Source organism: Hylaeus volcanicus, chromosome 1 (genome assembly GCF_026283585.1).
Source record: "Hylaeus volcanicus isolate JK05 chromosome 1, UHH_iyHylVolc1.0_haploid, whole genome shotgun sequence".
Taxonomy (NCBI): domain Eukaryota; kingdom Metazoa; phylum Arthropoda; class Insecta; order Hymenoptera; family Colletidae; genus Hylaeus; species Hylaeus volcanicus.
In genome coordinates, this window is record NC_071976.1 from 33,849,352 (window position 1) to 33,871,248 (window position 21,897).

Here is a 21,897-nt window from a genome sequence, read left to right on the forward strand (position 1 = left end):
GGTAATTTCAGTGCTAAAACGATGATAAAAAAGAAACGACAAGAAAGAACACTAATTATACCCATAAGTATCCTATATACCTAAAACCAAAAAAAAAAAAAAAAGATAACCAAAGCATTGTAACCTTCTAGAGGCAAAGAAGAAATAGAAAAGTACCTAATCTTGTATGGTTTAGTTCGACCACTGATTTGTCCGTGTGTGTTCGTTATTGAAGTATGTTTCTTTAGTAAAAAAAAGCTTAAAAATCTATACATTAGTATTTTTTTTTTACCTTCCTCACCTTTCAGGTACGAGAAGCAACGCAGATGGAACGAACGAAGAGGGGTATGTAAAAATTATGTAAGAATTATGTACGTAAATGTGAAGGAATGGTTTGTTTCGCCATTTTATTGTATATGCAATAAAATTTCAGATATAAATGAAATCTAATACGAAATATACATAAAGTTCATTCGCGTCACAGACTCGTTCCTAATCATTATTGTATAAAAATATTCACAAACTTAATCCGTAAGCTGAGGAGTCATAACATAACTAGGAGTCATAACAGTCGGGATGAGATCCAGACATGTGAAATCGAGCAATTTTCATATTTTTATCAACAATCATGTATGATGCTCGCAGCTCATCAAAAGTTATGGTTTGATTTTCTGTGTAAAACACAATTTAAGATATTAATAAACACAGTGAAGTAACGTGCGAACAAATGGAATGTAATATTGAACACACCAAATAAATCTACTCCACAAGCCTATCTCTAATTTCTACGATTCAAAAAAATTATAGAAGCTTAAAATATTTGACATATCCTGACGTTATAAGCAACAAGTTATAACAACGAAAATAAGATCAGGGACATGCCAAACTGATTCACTCATATATTTTAATTAAGAGCTCTCTTATCACGTGCAACGTTTGCGACTTCACGACTATCGTTGTCGACCATTTCATTATTGAGGACAACCTCACTGATTAGTCGAATCAACAACATTAATTGATTTATTCATTAATTGATTTATTCATTAATTGATTTATTCATTAATTGCAAAAACATGAAAGTGTACAATACAAAACTGAAACGGCAAAGAAAGATTGTGTTCGAGATGTTGCATATTAGAAATTAAATTTGCCTCAATTATACAAATTTCACAAATTTCCTAATGAGTACATAACGTTAATGTCAGGATGGTGGAAAAGAACCTAATAAAAAAGTGCTTCTTTTACTACGCATATGTTGCATGGTTAAAGTTACCCTGTTTAAAATGAATGAAATAGCGATGCGATGTATGAACAGATACAACAAATCAACACGATACAATCTCGATATATCTGTCAGCAAAAGGAAATCAATAATCACGTCCATAAAACAGCCGAAATAGAGGTAACCTGATACCAGGCGTTAAAAATGCAAATACGCGAGGGCCAGTGCTGCTACGGTGTAAAATCTAATATCATGCGATCTTGAGCGCTACCTGGGATAATCAACCGAGAAATTTCGTCGAAATTAAGATCGGCTGATCGGCCACGGATACTGTTAGCTATGCACAGGGTGTCTCAGAAATACAAGTACGTACAATATTATCCGGTCAATAGAATTCAAAAAAACGAAGTCGGAATATTTGAACATCGTAGCTGTACAAGCTTCGGAATTGAGTATCAGATATTATATTTGTATAATCTGTGAGTCAATAGTTCTTCGCGTTTACCAATACGGAAACATTTTTGTTCTGAAATTCTTGCCAAGAATTGAAATGATCTGTTAATGTTGAATGAACCTCTGATCTCTCAATTTCTGGTTATACATTATTCATTTGAATATTGTATTACCAGCAATTTATCTATCACTTTTGTATCTGAATAAATACGAGTAGCTATTTTAAGTTAATATATGGATTCAGGAAGGACCGATGGAAATCACTTTCAATAGGAGGCACTGTAAGAAAAACAACAATACACAATTGGCTGATGCTAATACAACCACATAGGATAACTTTCGGTACTATAGAAAATGTAAACGAAACTATTTCATAGCCAGATCATATACACTTTGATACCAGTGATTCTGATTTCTGAAATTCCGGAATTCTTAAATTCCTTTATCTTCCTATGATTCGAGAATTCTGCTGAGAAACTTTCAACATTTTCAAGAATTTGAAAATTAAAATAACGTTGTTTTGGTCGGTATACAAAATACTAGACGAATATCTTTGTTTAATATTTAACTACATACATACTGATATCGCTAGAACGTGAGTTACTCTAACTAATTCTGTATTAAAGGTGAATATTTCGAAAACAAACGCAGGTGAAAATCTATCAGGTGTAATCTATTGCCATTTGGCTATTATATCGCGTTCTAATTTTATTCTTGATTAAAAAAAAAAGAAAATGTATTTTTTAACCTCGAAGAAAGAATACCCCCTTAACATATCGCCTTCGGAGTAATTTCGCGTCTTTTCTTTTAATTACGGTGGGTGTTCGTTAATATGGAAGAAAGAAATTTATTTTTGAACTAAAAACTAAAAGAAAGATCGAAGAGTTTTCAACCCACCTAATTTCAAAGAATAATAAGACACTTGTTGGGATTATCTAGTAGGTAGAAAATCTAGAATCGTCCCTTTATTTATGGGTAATAGTGTGTGTGTGTCAGGTAGCCCTTCTACCTGTCAAATTTTAGGGTAGCGTAAGAGAGAGAGAAGCGTATAGAGTAAGGGGTGGGGTGGACAAAGAGTCGTACTCGGTGGTGGCTCGACACTTCGGTTCAGTTCGCTCGCGGCGCTCATACCGTTCGTGTTTTCCGTCGTGTGTTGTCCCGCTTTCCTTTTGGAGCGGTTTAGTCGCCGCAGTCGTCGTCTCGCGGGGACCTGTTTTCGGTGAATGCGTGCAAAACGAACTACGGAACGAGACGAAACGAAAAAAAGATAAAAAAAAGAAAGCAAACGAATCGAACGGACACGCCACGCGGCGAGACGTCTTTGTTTACGAGCCGAGAACAGCTCCGAAAGCGGCGCGAGGGCATCCTAAACTCGTCGTCGCCGCAGCAACAAGTGAATGCCGAACACGTGGAAAAATCGTGAACGTATCTGAACCTCGAACATCGTCGAACATCTCTTCGAATGATGTCGCAGTCGGATAAAGGGTGAACGTGGTTGTGTTGTTCTCTACGGCTACGGTACATCCGAGTGAGTCCTCGCTCATTCAAAACGTTCGTCTCGACTCGACTCGACTCGACTCGATCTGTCATCGAATTTCGATAATCGGACGGGCGTACGCATGCACGCGCATGCGTCTTTTTCACCGCGGTAATCGTGAAATAAATCCAATCGTGAAATACAGCCGAACCTCGTGTAATAAAGTGCGAAGGGCGGTGAAAAGTATTTGAAGTGATATTGAAGATTTGGAGATTCTTAACGAGGTTTATATTTATGGTAGCTTAGTAAGGGATTTATACGAAGGTATTTAAAATATATACAGTTAAATTCATTTAGCGAATGAATTGAATTTATTAGGTTGTCTCGGAAGTTTCTTTCGCGAGTTGCAAACAATTATTTTATGTGGTCGTGTTTATATAAATCGTGTTGTTATAATTGCTACACTGTATTAATTTCATAATGGGCTATGCCCGTATATATTGAAATAAATAAATAAATAAACAATCTAATTTCATAGATATTCATGTTGTAACAGTAATGGAGCAAAATGAATCGTGCACAACTCAGTAATGTAACATAAAACATAAAATATCGTGCATGTATTACTTATTAATAAAGCGAAAGAAACTTTTGTGACGACCTAATACAACAAAATTCATTTGGTTCTTTTTTGCTCTAGTTACGTCTAGCTTCGAATGTGCGAAGGTGATTATTAGGAGCGACTGATGCTTACAACGTGCAGTGATTAATTGTTTTGATTTTCTCTCTGTTCGCTCGGAAAGTAAAGTAAACTGAAGTAAATTATCAAATAGTTTTTATTCTCTGCGGAAGAGTAATATTCTTGTTACTTTCCTTAAAATACAGCAACGTATGTAGAAAACAAAAGCGGACTAAATACAGATGATGTTTGCGTAAAGTCAGTCAGAAATTGGTAAATTAGTATTTCGAGTTGCGGGTGTTTATTTAAAAATACGCGAGGCTCTTAAACGCGGTTCACACGTTCCATGTTGTATGAAATCGTGTTAAACCAGAATTTTCCTCGAATAAATTACATAATATCATTAACGTGTTGTCGGAGCTCACGTAGTAGAAACACGTACTATAGTTTACCGTAAACATTAATCGAAGTTAGATTAAAAAACAGCGCTCCAATCGCTTCCATTTTACACATATATCGATACAAATTTAACATATCCTTATTCGTACTCTTCCGCAAGAGTATCAGAGATAGTTGTAGTTAGTATATATTATAATTAGAGAAACCGTGTTTACCGCAATTTTACTATTAGGGATTCGAGTTGTAAAGGTGCAACTGTATTTTCGCTGAACGTTGCTGCAGCGAACGTGGCGCGAAAATGAACGTCGATTCGAACGACTCAAGCGCGAGTGATCGACACGCGTGACACGGAATGATATCGACGTCGATGGAAAGAGAAGATACGAGGATAAAAGTGCGAACGAACGATCCGTGGCGAATCAACGAACGCCGGAACAGTGAGATCGGCGTGAAAACGTCAGTCACGATCGTCCTGGACCGAAGACTAGTTTAAGAATTTCGCTTTCCCGTTGATATATGATTCGCGAGTGCGTGAATGGTTGCCTTTGTTTCAACGATATCTCGAATTGCGGATATTCTCGTGAATCATGGCCGTTCGAATGCACCGATATTTTTTAATGTTTCGACGTCTCCTCCTTGTCTTGTTGGTTCTGTGGAATCTGGACGCCGCGCACACCGCCCGTGGATTTAGACACAGCATCAAGCACGGTGAGTTCTGTTATTATTTATGTTTACTAGATTTCTTACTCGTGTAGAGCAAACGCGATTAGGTCCTTCGAGAACTAAGATTCATGGTTTAATTCACGATTGGTGGATAGTAAATTCTAGCCTCCATTCATTTGTAAAATATTTTCCAAAGGAGGCCTTAGGAATTCGGTTTCTAATCAAACACGAATGTTCAAATTTCAAGTTTAACACGTTGGGTGCTACATCACCCAACAATGGACGACAGGATTTTTCATTAAGGAACTAAACGAAATTAATCTCCGAGGTGAGGCGATAATAAAAATAAATATGGATAGGATTCGTTAATTTGGTGCGATTAAAAAATTAAATGCTCCGATCAATTTCGAATGATCGAATCTTCAATAGTTTCAGGACGTAATTTTAACCCCATAAAAGTCATTCCATACAGATTTGGACACTTTTTGGAGTAACATTTTGGATTTTTACGACATTTTGGATATGTTCTAGTCTTTAGTGATATTCGAACGTTTTAGTGATATCGTTGTTTGATACTTTTACGTTGTGACCGTAAGCACGCGAAAGCTCATTTTCATTCATTGCTTAGTTCAATAGTTATCATTTTTTGAAAAAAAAGGTAGCTCAGAATTGTAAACATCTGTAAATCCGATTTTCATCAAAATCCAAGATGTTACTCGAAAAATGTCTTAATTAGCGCGGATTGATCCAATTATACAAAATGAGCTACTAACGCCATTAAATTATTCACGTATCTTTAAACGATAAAATTAGAAAAATATAGTTCTTTGAACGCTAAGAATGGTTAGTTCGTTACAATTGGTTCCTTTCCCCTATAAAAAGAAAATATGATTCTGTGATATTAACAGTTTCGTTTGTTCGCGTATTTTTTAATTCGTTTTAATTAAACGTACTCTTGTAGATATTTCGTCACGTCTGAATAAGCCAATCAAAGATTCAAAAGTTTTCATTATACATACGTGGCTTGTCGAATCCAACTTACAAAATTTTACGTAACGTTTAAATATCAATTCGACAAAATTGTATTTTTAAAATTGTCATTCACTGTCGCTTTTTCAAATAATTAGCCATTTAAAAACTTCGTGGATAATACATATCCGAATATATCTATTCAAACCTAGGAAATCATAACGAAATGTTATGTACTTAGCTTTTTATCCCAGGAATTCAGCGTTAAACTTTGAAGAAAGGTAATACGTTCCACTCTGCAATTTTCATTCATTAAATTCACGCGATAGCATTGACATTGTTTCCATTCGTGCACGATGACCTTTCTATATTTTTAGCGCGAACCACTTTTCGAGAATATCTTTTCAGCGACAAACGATCAACCATTCGTTGCTTGTTTCGCGTGTCGAACATTTACGGTCTCCTGGCACGTGTACGCTTTGTTGTTTTTGTTTTTTTTTATTATTTTTTTTTTATTCATTGCATTTTAGGTACTATCGCCATGTAGACCAAGGGCCGTGCTTTAGACTTACGGCACGAAGATTTGCATAACACGTAAAATGTAATGCACATAAGTGAACGGCCGTTTATTTGTAATGTCTCGGATGTTATGCAAATTCGTCGAGTGCAATGGCTCTCGAAAAGATCGAGATAGGAGTTTTTTTTATTGCCCCCGCAGAAAATCTCCCCTTCTGAACACATCTGCGCTCGTTCCGCCGAGATATGCAGCAATATACGTCTCTTCGCGTGGAAGCGTAACTTTTAAAAACGACCCGTTAATCTTCAGTTTTTTTTTCTTCTATATACAGGATGATTTCAGAAACCGGAACAAGTCGTAGCTCTTCCCTGGGCGGAAATACAAAAAATTGTTAGACGAGAAAGTTGAATCCCCGTGCCAGGCAATCTTTTAATGGCATAGTTTTTTTGTCCGTGGTCCAACGGTGTAAATGCAAAGCGCACTTGCACATTTTTGTCTTAACGAAACTATACATTTCTTCAGGCAGATCGATTCTGCTCGCCATTCCGCGTACAAAAATGTTAAGACACGATCATCGAAAATTCGATACTTTACGAGATTTTTTCGGTCCTCTGCGCGAGTATACTCGTCAAATTATTTTGGTCTCGTCGCGCTCAAGACGAGTTAAATCACGCGAGCTTATTGTTAATGAGTTAATGAGTTAACTCGTCTTGAGCACGACAAGAACAAAATAATTTGACGAGTATGCTCGCGAAGAGCACCGAAAAGGTTAATAACATAGTTAATTGATCAAGTTTCACATTACCTCGCGACTGGTATATGACTGCTGGTGCTCGTTAACTCCAAACAAGAATATCCTTTTGCTATATAAAATGTAAAATATCTGTTACGCGAGAACAAGTAAGAACTCGTAACGATACAACAATGAAAATGACTTGAAAATAAATAAAAGGTATCACAGTCACGAACGAATAAAAATGCCTTTCATAAGGAAACCATAGAAATATACTCCAGTAGGAACAGAATGTATTCTTTTGAACAACAGGTGAATTCTAACAGCATCGAAAGACTAACCGTTAACCGTTTCCTCGGACCCTTGATATCAAACAGTGTCGTGAGACGTTGAACCTTCAGTTCCTCCACAATTCCATCGAGTCGTTTCGGTATAATATCCGTCCCAACTTCCGCGCGTTGATCCGTCCTTTTTATTTAATCGAGGCCTCGAACGTTTCGCGTCCGCCTCATTCGATCAAGACTCCCTCATCGCCCTCTGATCTCTGCGTTCCTTTCTAAGAGTCAGATTTTAAGGTAGGCCCCCGTACCATGGACAAACCTGTCCCGTGCGAGGGTCTCGGTTCGTTTTCGCCGACGCGACGCGACGGATACTGCGAGTACGGTCCTTAAAAATATTGTCGAAACTTCCGACGAATCTCAGCGGCCTCGTAAAACGCGCGTCTGCTCCGAGAATATTAAGTGTCAGGACATTCCGTACCTCCCAGCTCTTTGCTTTATATTTAGCGGCAACCGCATCGTATCACCGTAGGGTACACCGCGAAAGCACCCTACGCGCGACTCCAACACGCGGTCAAAGGCATTCCCGGAGGTTATCGATTCTTTTCCACGGTAATAATCACACGCTCGTGCAGAAACGGGAACGTTTCGGAGTATCGGCGCCGCGTTGCTCCTGAACTTGAACGCGTTCGCTTCTTGGACTTAACTCCGACGATATATTCGAGTCTATAGTACTCGGTCTTTAACTCGATGCGTTTCCTTTATTTTTAAAATGATCATTCGGTGTAGTCAGGCTGGTCATTTGCTCATTGACCGTTATTTGCAACGAATGTTTCGGACCTTGTATGGTCATCTTCAGATGTGTTAAATGCTGTGGAAATCTGGGGATGCCAAGAAAGAGGATGGGAACAAATGAAACTGTTGATGTCACTGAATCATAATTCTTTGTTCTTTTTTTCTTTGTACGGAGAAGGAACCAATTGATAACGAAGTAACCTTTCTTAGCGATGAAAGAACTATATAAATAATTTTATCGTTTAGAGCAGGGCTTCTTAAACTTTTTCCAGTCACGACCCCATTTATGATTGTGATTTTTTTCGTGACTCAAAGAATATAAAATAAAGATATGTAAATATTTTGTGATGATTTATTGATTAGGTAACAATATATATATATATTGTTACCTAAAGCATGTCGGAAAGTGGTGTCTTTAACATGTCAGACGTAGATGGTTAACTATCGTTGCCCCGCGAGACGATAAATATATATATGTGCGTATGAAAAAATATAGTTTTAGAATTTGTTAACAAACATACAAAAATATGATATTAAAAATTGCACAAAAAGTTGTAAAATTGTATTTATTGTAGTTACAAACATTATACATCTTATTTCGTCATCAAAACTGTATAAGTGCAATATTGATTATAGTATGAGAATTAATTAATATTTTGGTCATTCTTGTGTTACTCGATGAAGGGTATTTTCAAAAAGATATGTATGATCTTTTTCATTCGATTTATAAGTCATGAATATAATTAACATTTTGTAAAAAAGCAATGGAAGAGCTAACGGAGACTCTAACTGATATTACATGTAACTCCGATTAAAGAACGTTAAGCTCGCAAAATGCCCAATATTCCTGATTTACGAAACGAAATTAAATTAATTTCATATTGCAATTAATTTTATCCGTCGAATAAGTCTCGATCTTCGGAAACTCAATTACCCAGAAACCAGTTTTGTTTCGTTTTTTCCATACGGTATAGTTATCTTCCGTGAAACGATCAACGAGGTTGAATGGCGATAATTAATCGCTCGGTACTTAAACTAACTTCGATAAAACTGCGAAATGTTAATCGACGTATTTGTCAAACGTAACTTTATCGTCGAAATGGATCGACAATCGAGCTTATCGAAATGAATCTCGCAGACTTGTTGCGCTGTTATAACAATTTTCATTTTCTCGTTTCCCGAAAAGCATGTCGGAAAGTGGTGTCTTTAACATGTCAGACGTAGATGGTTAACTATCGTTGCCCCGCGAGACGATAAATAAAAATAACGCGCGATAATTAACGTTCACCGAGAGGGTTGCTGGAACGCGATTGATCGATCGTGCACGGCGCGTTCTCGCGAGCCGCGTCGATCGGATCTTCGAGATACCGAGATCCAGGCGGCACTCGTCGGCCCGCCCATGTATCGCTTCCTGTTTCTCTAATCGTGCCGATCGTTTCTCTTTACGTCCGATATTAATGCCTGAGAAACTGCTCAAGGAACACTACAACGCCCACGTCTTAAGAGATATTATTATTGTTGGCAATTATTTTTCTCGTTTGTATTTTTAAAATAATCACCACGATGCAAGTTTTTGAAATACATGCAATGGGTGTAGAATGAATTCGTAACCCAAAAAGCTTCTACAAGTGTGCTGCCAGCTTCACACACACACACACACACTGTAAAATGGCTTATTTAATCCCTTCGTGTATGCCCCTAGTGAATATTAATTTTCCATTCTTTTAATACAAATCAGTCTATATTTTCGCAAATTTAATGAAAGTCCAAACAAATTATATTTCATTTCATTTTATTTGATTTATTTCTCTGATACAATAATGTAGAACACCTTTCAAAGTAAAGTCTTTGTTGAAAATTATAAATTTTTATTCCGAAGACTATCTTTTTGAAAACGAGGTTCATCGCGACTAGATATATTTTTAATAGCAACGTCTCCAAAAGAAAATTAAGTAAATGGAACATCAAGCTGAATTTTTCTTTCTATCGAATTACATTTGATTACAACGTTTTAAAGGCAGAATAATTTAATAAAAATATTGTGGAGTGTAAGTCTTATGATTAAACATTGTTACGCAATTAATGTAGGGTTCGTTGGAATAACCGAAATTGTCAAACTATTTCGCGATTGTGACAGATTATTTTGTTTTATCGTTCTACATGAAAGTTTTAAAAAATGCTTAAAAATGCATTTCTCAATTGGGAAATCTTAATAAAGCCTAATTGGTTCTTTTCGAATGAATACATAATTAGTGATAAAGGGAATACGGGCATACATTTATGGATAGAACTGACAATTAATTCCACGATATAACGTCGCGTATATCGTGGTCGCCTTTAAAGTCTTATTTCAATTGCCTTGTTTAACGTGGCCATTACGACAATCGTAAAGAGGTTCATAAATCTGTTATTTCTAATTACGAGTCTAATCACTTGCGGCGAATTATTTGATCTCTATGAAATTGCAATTGAAATGTTCAATGCATGATGTGTGTATTAATTCACGCAATGTGTATCTAAAGCAGTTTTAATTATTTCAATCAAACGTTTCGACCTTTGTTCCTTTCAAATCAAATGTAACAAACATAATATTAGACTACAAAAATTAAGAAAATTAAGAACGTAAGAAGAATAAGTATAAAATGATTTACCTAATCAAAAATTGAGGGCCCAAATGTGGGGTCGATACGTTTAATAAAAATAATAATTAAACTCACGATTGTAGCAGCCTAGCAGTTAAGTTTTAAATTAAATCTGAATTTCACAAGCTATCTTCACATTTTCGGTTGTAATAAATTCTCAAATTGATCAATTTCACTGAAACATATTTGACACATCGTATACATTTTTCGTTATTTGACGAATTTAAATAATTCTATTATTACAACATATTATAACATTTTGTAATTAAAATCACATAACGGTAATAATTTACATTATATACTACAGCTTTGTTAAAATTAAAAACGGCAAGTGGTCTATGTACTTCTGAGCGGCATTGTAATTACCGTTTGATATTGAAAAACATCGAAGAATATACAGCGGTATTTCTCCAACTGCAGCCGCTGTCACAGCTTCTCGCTCGCTGTCATAGGTTCTCACTCGCTGTCACAGCTTTTCACCTGCTGTCGCTGTTTGTCACTCTCGCCCCCCTCGACGTATGCACTCAGAAGCCAGAGTGTGCATACATACGTACGTACTCTCGTTGGAGATAGATAACAGCGATGAATTTCTGGAACCCTTACCTCCCTTTCGAACTGTACAGAGACAGATTACATAAAAAAGGGGAGAAGTTTGAGAGGGAATTCAAGTTTCCAACACGTTCACGAATCAATATCGCTATGGTGGGTGAACTTGTTAACACGTTGAACGCCACGTCGCCCACATATGGGCGACGGAGCTTTTCCCTAAAATATTTTAATAAATAATTTGAAGGACTAAGTATCGATGAAAACAAGTCTGGATAGAATTCGTGAATTTCGACGAGAATTCAAAAATAAGTAATACGATAAGTGTTAGATTCTATCATTTCTAATTGTCTCGAGACGAAATTTTTAGTCCTGTAGACATTTCCATGCGAATCAGTGTGGCAGTCAACGTGTTAAAGAAGTTTATTGGGGCAAATAGAGATAGCTCCCGATTATATTCCGTGACATAGAAAGCTCGTTCATAAATTAACTTCGGTAGATGAACTTGACAAATTAACGATTGCTAATATAGAACAAAGGTGATTGTAGGGTGATTTCCATTGGTGATTGTAGAGTAAATTATGATTGAACGATCTGAATAATTAAGGTTTTCTTATTCTAACTTATTTCTGGCATAATTCTCGCAATTCTTGAACTGTTTATCAAAATAGTAACAGAGACTGAAAAATTGATTCGTATTCTTATATATTCTTATATATTCTTATACATTTGTATTCTTATGTATTTTAGATGAAATTTGCCCAACTCTACGCCTTACATCCTTCGTAATTATTTGTTTCTTTCAAATTTCATTAAGTATCACCAGGTATACCAGTATTTTTGAAAACGGAACGTGTTTTTCCTTTTTCACAAACTCCGCGCGTCTTATGCCGCAAGGAATCAGACGAAGGAGAGTGAAAACATTTTTCCCCTCTCCCCGTGTATTAGTTGCACATTGTTTGACCGTAAGTATCGATACATTCCGGAACGAGAATCGCTCGGAGCGGTGCAAGCAGAGAACGGATTGGAACGAATTTTAAACGCCAGTGAAATCACTGGCCCCTCTATAAACGCTCCTTACGATAACAGTTTTACAACGGGTATACGGTCTCTGGCGGGCTGAAACGCGGCTCTCTCGCGAACAGTGAGCATTCACGTCGATTCGCCCGAGCGAACGATTAAACTCGCCCTTTCCCCGAAACTAATTAAATTAATGATCCCTCTGCGAACACCGTCCGCCCGTTCAGATAGCACCCAGTAAACCCCTCTGTGTCTTGATCGTTGACCGATGTATGGTGGATGCGCGACTTTTTTTATCTTAACTATACCCACAGAAACGCCGCCATTATCTTGGCTCATGCTGTAAAGCATTAATGTCTTCTGATACCCGCCTTCGCGCGAGCTCGGTTTATATTCAGTGGTTCGTTCTCCGACAAAATGCATTATAACGTTGTACACAACTTCTGACGATTGGACCCTTCTTTGGAAATTATCCGATGCGCATCCACGTTGCGATTTAAATTGTCGCGATGATGTTTTTAAGGAGGATAACTGGTCCAGCTAAGGTTTCTTCTGATGTATATTTTTTTAAGATACAATTTATTTTTGTTCCTGAAACTTTTTTTATCGGGTTGTCCCGAAAGTTTCTTTCGCGAGTTGCACTCAATTATTTTCTGTGGTCGTGTTTATATAAATAGACAATATAATTTCATAGATATTCGTGTTGTAACAATAATGGAGCGAAATGAATCGTGCACAATTCAGTAATGTAACATAAAACATAAACTATCGTGCATGTATTACTTATTAATGAAGCGAAAGAAACTTTTCGGACAACCTGATACATATAAAGGTACGTTTAAAGAAGAAAGTTTGACGACAAAGAGTTAATTTGAATATACAGAGTGGGGAATTTAAAACAGGGCATTCTTTACGGTATTAATAATATTTATTTTATTGATAAAGTATCTTTTCGAAGTTTAGAATGATTTTGATGTCCAGAACCCGTCCTTCGCGATGAATCAGAGTTACCCGTACTATACTTCCAAAACAAACACCATATATCTTTCTTTGCAATTACTGCCGTCATTTATATCACACCATGCATTTGTTTGAAATTAATTTTCTACATTAACCCATTCACTGGCAACAACGAGATGTCTCGTAGTTCAAATTGATTGCAATTACGGGACAAGTTTATAGCCTCTTGAGTCACGAATTATTGCAAAAGAGAGTCGTAAATTTTCTCTTTAAAACAACAAATTTAATATCTTTTTCATTGTCAAAGTAATAATCTAGATTACGCGTCTGTATTCAATCTTTGCGCCCAAGGCGAAACGCTTTAAATTTGCCCGACAGTGAACGCGTTAAGCTGGTCGACGTTTCGACCAGTTAAACTTCGGCACATACGATGGAGGAAAATCCGCGTGGAAGTGCATGCTGGTGATCCAAGTTCGATAAATAAATCGCTTAAATATATGTTTGAGAAGATTCCAAAAGCTCTCGCGGTAACGCGGCGACGTTACCGCGCACTGCCATTAATTTCACACGGGAAGAAGCGAAGAATTATGATCAGCGTATCTAACAACGATTAAAATATTTCGCATAAAGCAGCGAGCTCCGCGTTGTAGCGTGTATTTTTGCGAAACCGCAAGCGAGCAAATCACCACTAGCCGTCTGAAATAATTTCATTCTGGTTCTGCGTACCTTTCATTTTGTTCTTGTTTAAATGCCGTCGTGCGGGGCATGCAAATTGCAAAGTAACACTGCCAGCGCGTACGTACGTGCTCGGAGTACTCTGGGTTCAGGGAGACTCCGCCAGGCCCTTTCTAGGGTACTTAAGGGAATGCGAATCTTGACCGTGACAAGGGCGATCGCCTTGAACCTCGACCCTTGGGCCTACGAACATCCCGATCAAATCGGATACGCCTCCTGCGAGCAGATTTATTTGTCAAAATATGTTTTCACTGGCCACTTGCTGACGCACGAGCGCGTCGAGTTCAGCTTGCAGGACTATCTGGAAAATAAAGTTAAGAATCGACGAATTTGAATGTCACTTCATGGAATTAGAGGAAACGGAAATGTTTTGAAAAGAAATTGAGAGAGTCTAGCGAATATCTCGCTGATCAATCTAATGATTAGCTGATAATTTAAAAACGAAGATAAGAATAAGTTTCGTGAAAAATAAAAAGTTATTGAAAATGAAAACGTATGACAGTGAACTGGTTTTGCGATGAAAATGAAATCATTCAAGATGAAAAAAATTAAGATCTTATTACATTTTTTGTAATGGGAACGGAGTATAATGAAGTAATAAAATAATAATTCTATTCATTTAAAGTATTAATTTAATTTCACGAATAAACTGAGATGTTTTCTTTACGAGAAGCTGGTCGACACTAGCAGTTGTTTGATCATTTATCCCAAGTTAAGAAGAAGCAAATCTATCGAAGAATTTGGAAGAATACCAATAAAATTTCATTCGATGTTTAATACTTGAACGTAGGCGAGTAATGGATTAATTTGGCAAAAGTGAAACGAAGCCAGTCGATATTATTTTTAAAAATCGTAGGAAACGTTTATATTTTTCGTTGTGTATCGAAAACTCAGAAGTCTGTTTTTTGTTTTTGTTTTGATGTAGCCAGAGTTTTTATTTAGCTCATCCGGTTGAACAGACGTCAGATTTTAAGAGCTTGCAACCCGTACAAGAAAAGTGTAAACAGAAGTGCATTAAATATGCGAGAGGTCTGAACTGGAAACTCCCAGGACACGCTACTGTCTAAATATACGACATACCTACATACGTACATAAACATCGCCAGATATTCTGTCTAAAAAGGTATACAGCAAACTTCCTGTTTTAGAGAAACTCTAAACTCTAAACCATGTTCACGTGAGCAAACTTAACGGATTTGATTAGTACGTTAGTATGTATATTACATATTTAAATATTTTTATTTAATTTTAATAAATTAGAATACAATCATAGAATTAAAATTCTAGGGTAACATGTCCCAAAATACACTTTTTTACAATTAGATTACAATACAATTTACGATATAATTTTTTTGTTTGCACTAAAAACAAGTTATGGGTAATGCTTTCTTCGTCAGTAATTTTGGTAATTTTATAAGTCTTCATAATTATACTATTATATATTAGGGAGACCAGCGAGTAACGTTGTTTCTTTTACATTAAATTCAAACGTATCAATTTATAACAAGATTTTATTTTTTATCAATTATGTAATCGCTCTCATTACCAACAACCTTTTGCTGTCTAGTGTGCAAATTTTCAATGTCAGATTGATAAAAATCAATTGTTACGCAATAAGCTGATTCTAGTCGCCCTAGTATAATTATTTTGAAGTATTAAAATCTCGTTACATTTTTAATACTCGCTTACTATAACATTTATTTAAATCAGCCATTAAAATTAAACGATGAAATTAAAACACATATTTTCAAAATAAATACTCCTTATTTAACACATATATTTTACACATATATTTGGCGACATAGCGTTCTGAAAATAAAATCAATTCATACTTTTGATTAAAAAGTAACGGATGGGAAATTATGCATCTTTTATTCATCATTCGTTTACATTTCTGCTTTGAATTCGCGTTAAAAACATTAAAAACATGTATCTTCGGTATGGTATGGAAAGCAATATATCAAAATCACTAGTTGATGTCTTCATTTTATGAGAAATACTACTTTCAGAGGCAACTTTCGATACTACGTTCGACGAATCTGCCTTTCGATGCAATCGACTACAGAATCGCGTTCATTATGAGCACACCGCAAGGGCGCGCCCACGCTTATGGTAAAATTAATAGTCGCCCGAGACCGTATAATTTCCCGTTCGAACGTTTTCCTTCCGCCCGATTTAAATATTCGCCAATTTTTTTATACAGTCTTTTATGCTCGACTCAAGATTACTCGGTACCGAAGGACATACATAAACGATGAGTTCGATCGGAGAACGAAGTGATCTTTAATTGTTTCGGTCAAACGGCTGGCAATAATCAGCGTCAGAAGTTTGAATTAATGAAAAAGCGAAAACAAATGAATCGGTAGAACGAAAACGTTTAGAAGTTGTCTGTTCGGTGAATTACCTTGACGATGAAACGTGGAAATGGAGAAGGGTCGCTGACAGTGATTGTCTCGATTACTTTTGTCTCTTTTGTTCTTGCTCAGCTTTCATTACAACGTCAAGGAACGCGACATGCTGCACCGAGGGCTTAATGTCCATTCATTTGCATTTCTCATGCTCGCGTCGAGTGCAGTTTCTTGTAAACTGTTCGAAGAATTGGTCACCGTGACATATTTTACCGCTTAGAATACTATCAAACGATCGAATTATTTGTAAATTTCGGGGAATAGCAAAACCAATTTTTACCTGCATACATAGATTCGATTGACTTAACACAACGGAGTTAAAAAAAAAATGCCTTGTTTTTTCAAGTAGAATCACCCCATTTTCGCTTGTACCATCAATCACCGAACACCTTGTATATTAAAGGGAAGGGCGTAAGTATTTTAGAAAAGCTTAGATGACGTATATCACAAAAAAAGGTTGGGAAACACCGGTCTAGAGTGTCCCATAACCCTTTAATTAACGTTCCGCTATAATGAAATAATTGTTCGTTAACTTGATATAAATATTTCTTCGCGTCATAAACTTCGTTGTATCTCCTATCTGACGCAGCATCGTTAGCGCAGTGTAAAAAAGGTCCCTAGCATCCGGCGAGTTCTTCTCGATTCTTTTTCAACGTCTTTATCCGTCACACCTCCGCTTTTGTATACCGAACGCCTCAGGACTGGATATTTTAGTCTCGTCTCTCATGCTAAATCGTAATACCTATCCGTGTGTTCCGCGCTTGACTTCTGCTCGTTTAATGTATCCAGAGCTTGTCGTGTCGGGTTTCATGAGCCCATTAATCGTCCGGTCATTCGAACAATATGGATATTTTTGCCACGTTGCTTGTAATCACTCCGCCTCGGTGTAATTATCGTTCTAAATTGATCGCGATGCGCTGATAGGCGCGCATTGTTTCGTCGGACGGATTTATTTGCTGAACGACATCCGTTCTACACCTTTACTGCCCCGATCGCGACCAAGATATTATTAAAGCGTCATTTGTACACGTCAGATTTACGTTAGATCAAGATGAAGTGGCCGGATCTGTTCCCCGAGAGTGAGATTAATTTCCTTTTAACCCGCGGAGACCTTCTCGGTACGACGTACGTGTTCGCTTTGCCTAGATTTCACGATTTTCGAGCGACTGCGATTCTTTTTGTCTCGATTAAATTGAGCCAGATAGCGAATTCGCTGTCATCGAGACTAAATCGCGAGAGACGAGGATGTTACACCGCGACTTTGCCCTCCGTCTCGTTAGAGATCTTTTGCGACCGACTAATGGTCATCAGTCTTCTTGATTTGAGAGCCAGAGTTGGATCGTACTTATTAAGTTCGTTTATTCTGTGCGTATACGAGTATATCTCAATTTTCTGTATACTGGGTGTGTTTGAAATAGGTGGTCGAACTTTGTTATCGTCTTCTATTCTCTAAGAATGAAGAAAGGTCATATTCAAGTTCGGTGTATGATAATATGTATGATAATATGTATGATAATATTAGAATGGATAGCGTGACGATACTAAAATATCGGATTATTATAACTTGCATATGACAACATTCGAAATACACCAGGAATATTTGAACGCCTTCGACAGCGCCACACGCACTTTCCGACTGCTGGAAATCAAGACAAGGTAGAAAACTAGTATTTATTATTATTTAGTGTCGTATTTCGTTTAGTAATTCGTCTTTTATTATAGTCTCTTATAAAGTCTCGTGAAAAATATCGATTAACGTAATTTGTCATCAACATTTTTTGAAGTTCGTTAACACGGAGTACAGTTAATATAATCCTGTCCACATTTAGCACCCTATGCTTAATGGTGCAGCGTAGATTTTTCTGGTTGAACATCTTTCATGACGTTGCCATTGGAGACGATTTTGCTTGAGAAGCAGCACAAGAGAGACGAAGCTAGAACCCGGAAGCGAAACACGTTTCTGACAACTACCTGCGAGTGTCATCAAGGTGTACCGCGAGAGTACAGTGCAATTATCACGAGATATGCCTCGAAGATGTGTCCCCGCGACCAGTAGGGTTATATCAGACTCGCTTTATCCAAGGTGTTGACGCTGGCTGCTTTTCCAACGTTCCACTTTTCAACAACCCGCAATTAAGTAGAGTTATCGGGAGTCGTACTATGGAACGTACTTCATGGAACTTATTCATGGAATTAACAATCAAACGACGTTTTAGTATTGCAAAGTCGGACCTTCTTCGGGTTAGAAATCAAATAGTTCATAATCAAAAACTAATAGTAGTAAACTATTGACATACAACAGGAAAAAAAGGGACGATCAAGAAACAAAACTCAATAATATTATTATTATTTATTTAATTGTTTATAGATCCTTTCCATTCTTTACTGAATTAGATCAAGAAACAAAACTCAATAATATTATTATTATTTATTTAATTGTTTATAGATCCTTTCCATTCTTTACCGAATTACTCAGATTTACTCACTAATTTATTTCTTAACCCTTTGACCGCGAAAGGCGTACATACATACGCCCTCGAGAAATGGATCGAGAGAAATGTCTGTATTCGTTAAATCAATTTTTAAAAAATATCAGCTTATAGGAGACGATGAGACGAAACTTTTTTATACGTACGGTTTATTCATAGAACGCTTAGTTTCGAAAATAAACATTGTAAAGTTAGAAGTTTGTTGGAAAAATCGAATTTCAAGAAAAAGGTTTTCCAAGTTTTCAATTTTTATCCTCTGAAACTGCGATAGTCGACTTTATTGTCGAAACCATCGATCGATTTTAACTGTCTGTTCATCGCTATATCTATACAGTAAACAGTTTGTACAGATTCTGTTAATAAATGCAATACGAAATGAGTAACGTTTCAAAGAAGATAGATGCTGTAAATATAGATATTCTTTTCTCAGCTAGCTGAGCTAGTTTGCGAGGAGCGAAGGTGACCGTTCGTTGGGTACGAATTTACGCGTAGCTTTTTATTCGAACCTACCGGAAGTGGAAGGTGGGCAAGAGCAACGAAGGGGGGATATCCTTGTAAAACTCGTAGAGGCGCGGTTCGTAAATAGGCAACGTCGTGCGACAGGAAGTCTTGCCAGATGTTGATGGTATTTCTCACACGATCCTATTATAATCACGTTTGCTCGATCAACAGACGTCGACAGGCTAAAATATATCCTATCGAATTTTTTTAGTGTCATGGGTTTCATCTATTGTACAATTGAGTTTGCAAATTTGTTGAATATTCTTTGAATTTTCACAGCAAACTGTACAGAGTACGTGTCTATTCTATCTATAATAAAAATTAAATTGTATTTATTATTTTTATATTACATAGAATTTATCTGGGACAAGTCGCAAAGATGGTTAATGGAAATGTCAAGAAATAAAAATATAAATAATTCCAAGATCGAATTAAACATAGAATGGTCTAAGCAGTTGAAAATATTATAGTTATGGGTATAAATAATTTTATTTTCGTTATCTAAAATTTTGAATTTACAAGTTAGTCGTTCTATATTCACTAATCAGAATATGCTGCTATCGCGTTGTTAAGAAGCTTTGAACGAGTGCTGTCTTTCAGGGCAAGGAGACAAGACAGAATTTTGTGTATTTTATTCGTCAACCTATTAACAAAAAACAATATTAAATAGAAAAGTAAACTTACAAGAAAACCAAACGTTTAAAATACAATTTTCTTTAATTAACCTAATTTTCAAAATTAAATTAGAGAAGTTGAATTTACTTTTTTTGCATAGTCATGCAGTTTAACGCAACCGCAATAATTACAGTGCATGCTTTCACAAGAATGCATCGTGCGCTACTTGTGTAAATTTAAAATTCTTCAAATTTTTGCCCATAATCGTACGTCTATCATTTGATATCCGATCTAAATTGCCGATAATCTCCGTCTAAATTTATGCTACTACGTGCTCGCAATCCGTGCGCGTTTGCGTCCCCGCGCGTATCCTTTTTAGGTCTATCGCTTGCGCGATCCTTCGAAAAGATTGGCTGCTCTGTTACCTGCGTGTTGCAGATCGTTATCGAACTTGATCGGAATGCGTCCGTGGCACAATTTGTACGTTCCGACAAAGCAGGATGCCGTTTTGTAAACGATAAAAATCGCCTAACGATAGTACCTCATCTTTGACATCACCGATCGAATATTATCCTTTGGTAAATTAACGACAAAATTATATGTGCGGTCTGCGAAATGAGAGAATACAAGGCTCGTCTCATTTAGAGAAAATAACGGTGTTTAATTTTTACTCTGCAATGTCCAATGGAATAATTGATAAAAAGCTTTTTCAAAAGAGACTTCAGGATTCTGCCTTTTAATCGTACGCAAATAAAGTATATCCTGTCTGTGTAATTTATATAATTCGTATATTTATGTTTGTATATTAGTATATTCATCACGCCTTCAGGTGTGTTTTGTTATTAAGTAACAAAATTCTAAAGCCAATCGTAGGAAATTCTTTAAGCATCTTCTTAATGTAAGAACGTGAAGTGATTTTACTAAATTAATTTTTCCTAGAAGAGGGTCCCAGGAGACGACCGAAACGTAATTTGCATATTGATTCTTCCTTCGGCTCGTTCGGGCCAAAATTAATTTTCGGCAACCATAATTCATGAAATTAATAAATCATTTGCTAATTTCACTGTATATGTATAATAGACCCGAGAGACTTATTTTCGACGTAGTGATTCATCTAATTGTATGTTCATACATTTCAAATTTGTGGCATGTAATTTTGTCCAAAGAATCAAGATAAACTTCTTAACATGGTATATATCGGTATCGAGTTTGCTGCATTAGTGCGACAAACTATCGACAAAGTTTCTTCGGCAGATATTACTTTAAGAAATTAATTGTTTTGCATAAAAAAGTAATGTTGAAGTCCAGATACATTAAAGCATGCAGAAGCATTAAAGAGATTAAAATATTATCTGTCCTTATCCTTTCGTTCCCGTTACATCCCATAAAATATGATAGCAACAAATTTCCTCCTTTTGATTTAAAAATACATATTTAATCGAGTTTCTTCGTCACTGAAAATTTGAAATGTATCGCCTCGGCTGTACGACGGCGCGTAATTCGTTCCGGTTGTTTGATTTTGACGCTCTTAAACGCCTCCTGGAAGACATTATGAAAATCGATCGGTCGGATATGAAAATCGATGGCCTCTCGTGCACGAAGACCTCAGGAATCCGCGGTAGCTCGCTTTTTATGCACAAAGACGAGTACTTACACAGTTTGGTATGCGTGCATTCGCACGATTGATGGTACCGTAGCATCCGCGTGTCTGTGTTTCGTTTAATCGCAATCAAGATGTCAGAGGAAGTGCTTGTAGCGAGTGCAGTTACTTGCGTGATTTATAATTTGCTAAGGGAGACGAAAGAGAAAGAAAGACG

At 36.6% G+C, this 21,897-nt stretch overlaps 1 protein-coding gene across 1 annotated transcript in view; it reads left to right on the forward strand.

Moving 5' to 3' along the window:
- The first annotated feature begins 3,842 nt into the window (after positions 1 to 3,842).
- The window catches only part of LOC128876622 (laminin subunit alpha-1-like), a 95,894-nt gene continuing 77,839 nt past the window's right edge, over positions 3,843 to 21,897 (forward strand). Inside the window, exons 1-2 of the mRNA XM_054123134.1 lie at positions 3,843 to 3,938; positions 4,442 to 4,917. Coding sequence (XP_053979109.1) covers positions 4,797 to 4,917 — 121 coding nt within the window. The 5' untranslated portion in view covers positions 3,843 to 3,938; positions 4,442 to 4,796. The remainder of the gene's footprint in view (positions 3,939 to 4,441; positions 4,918 to 21,897) is intronic.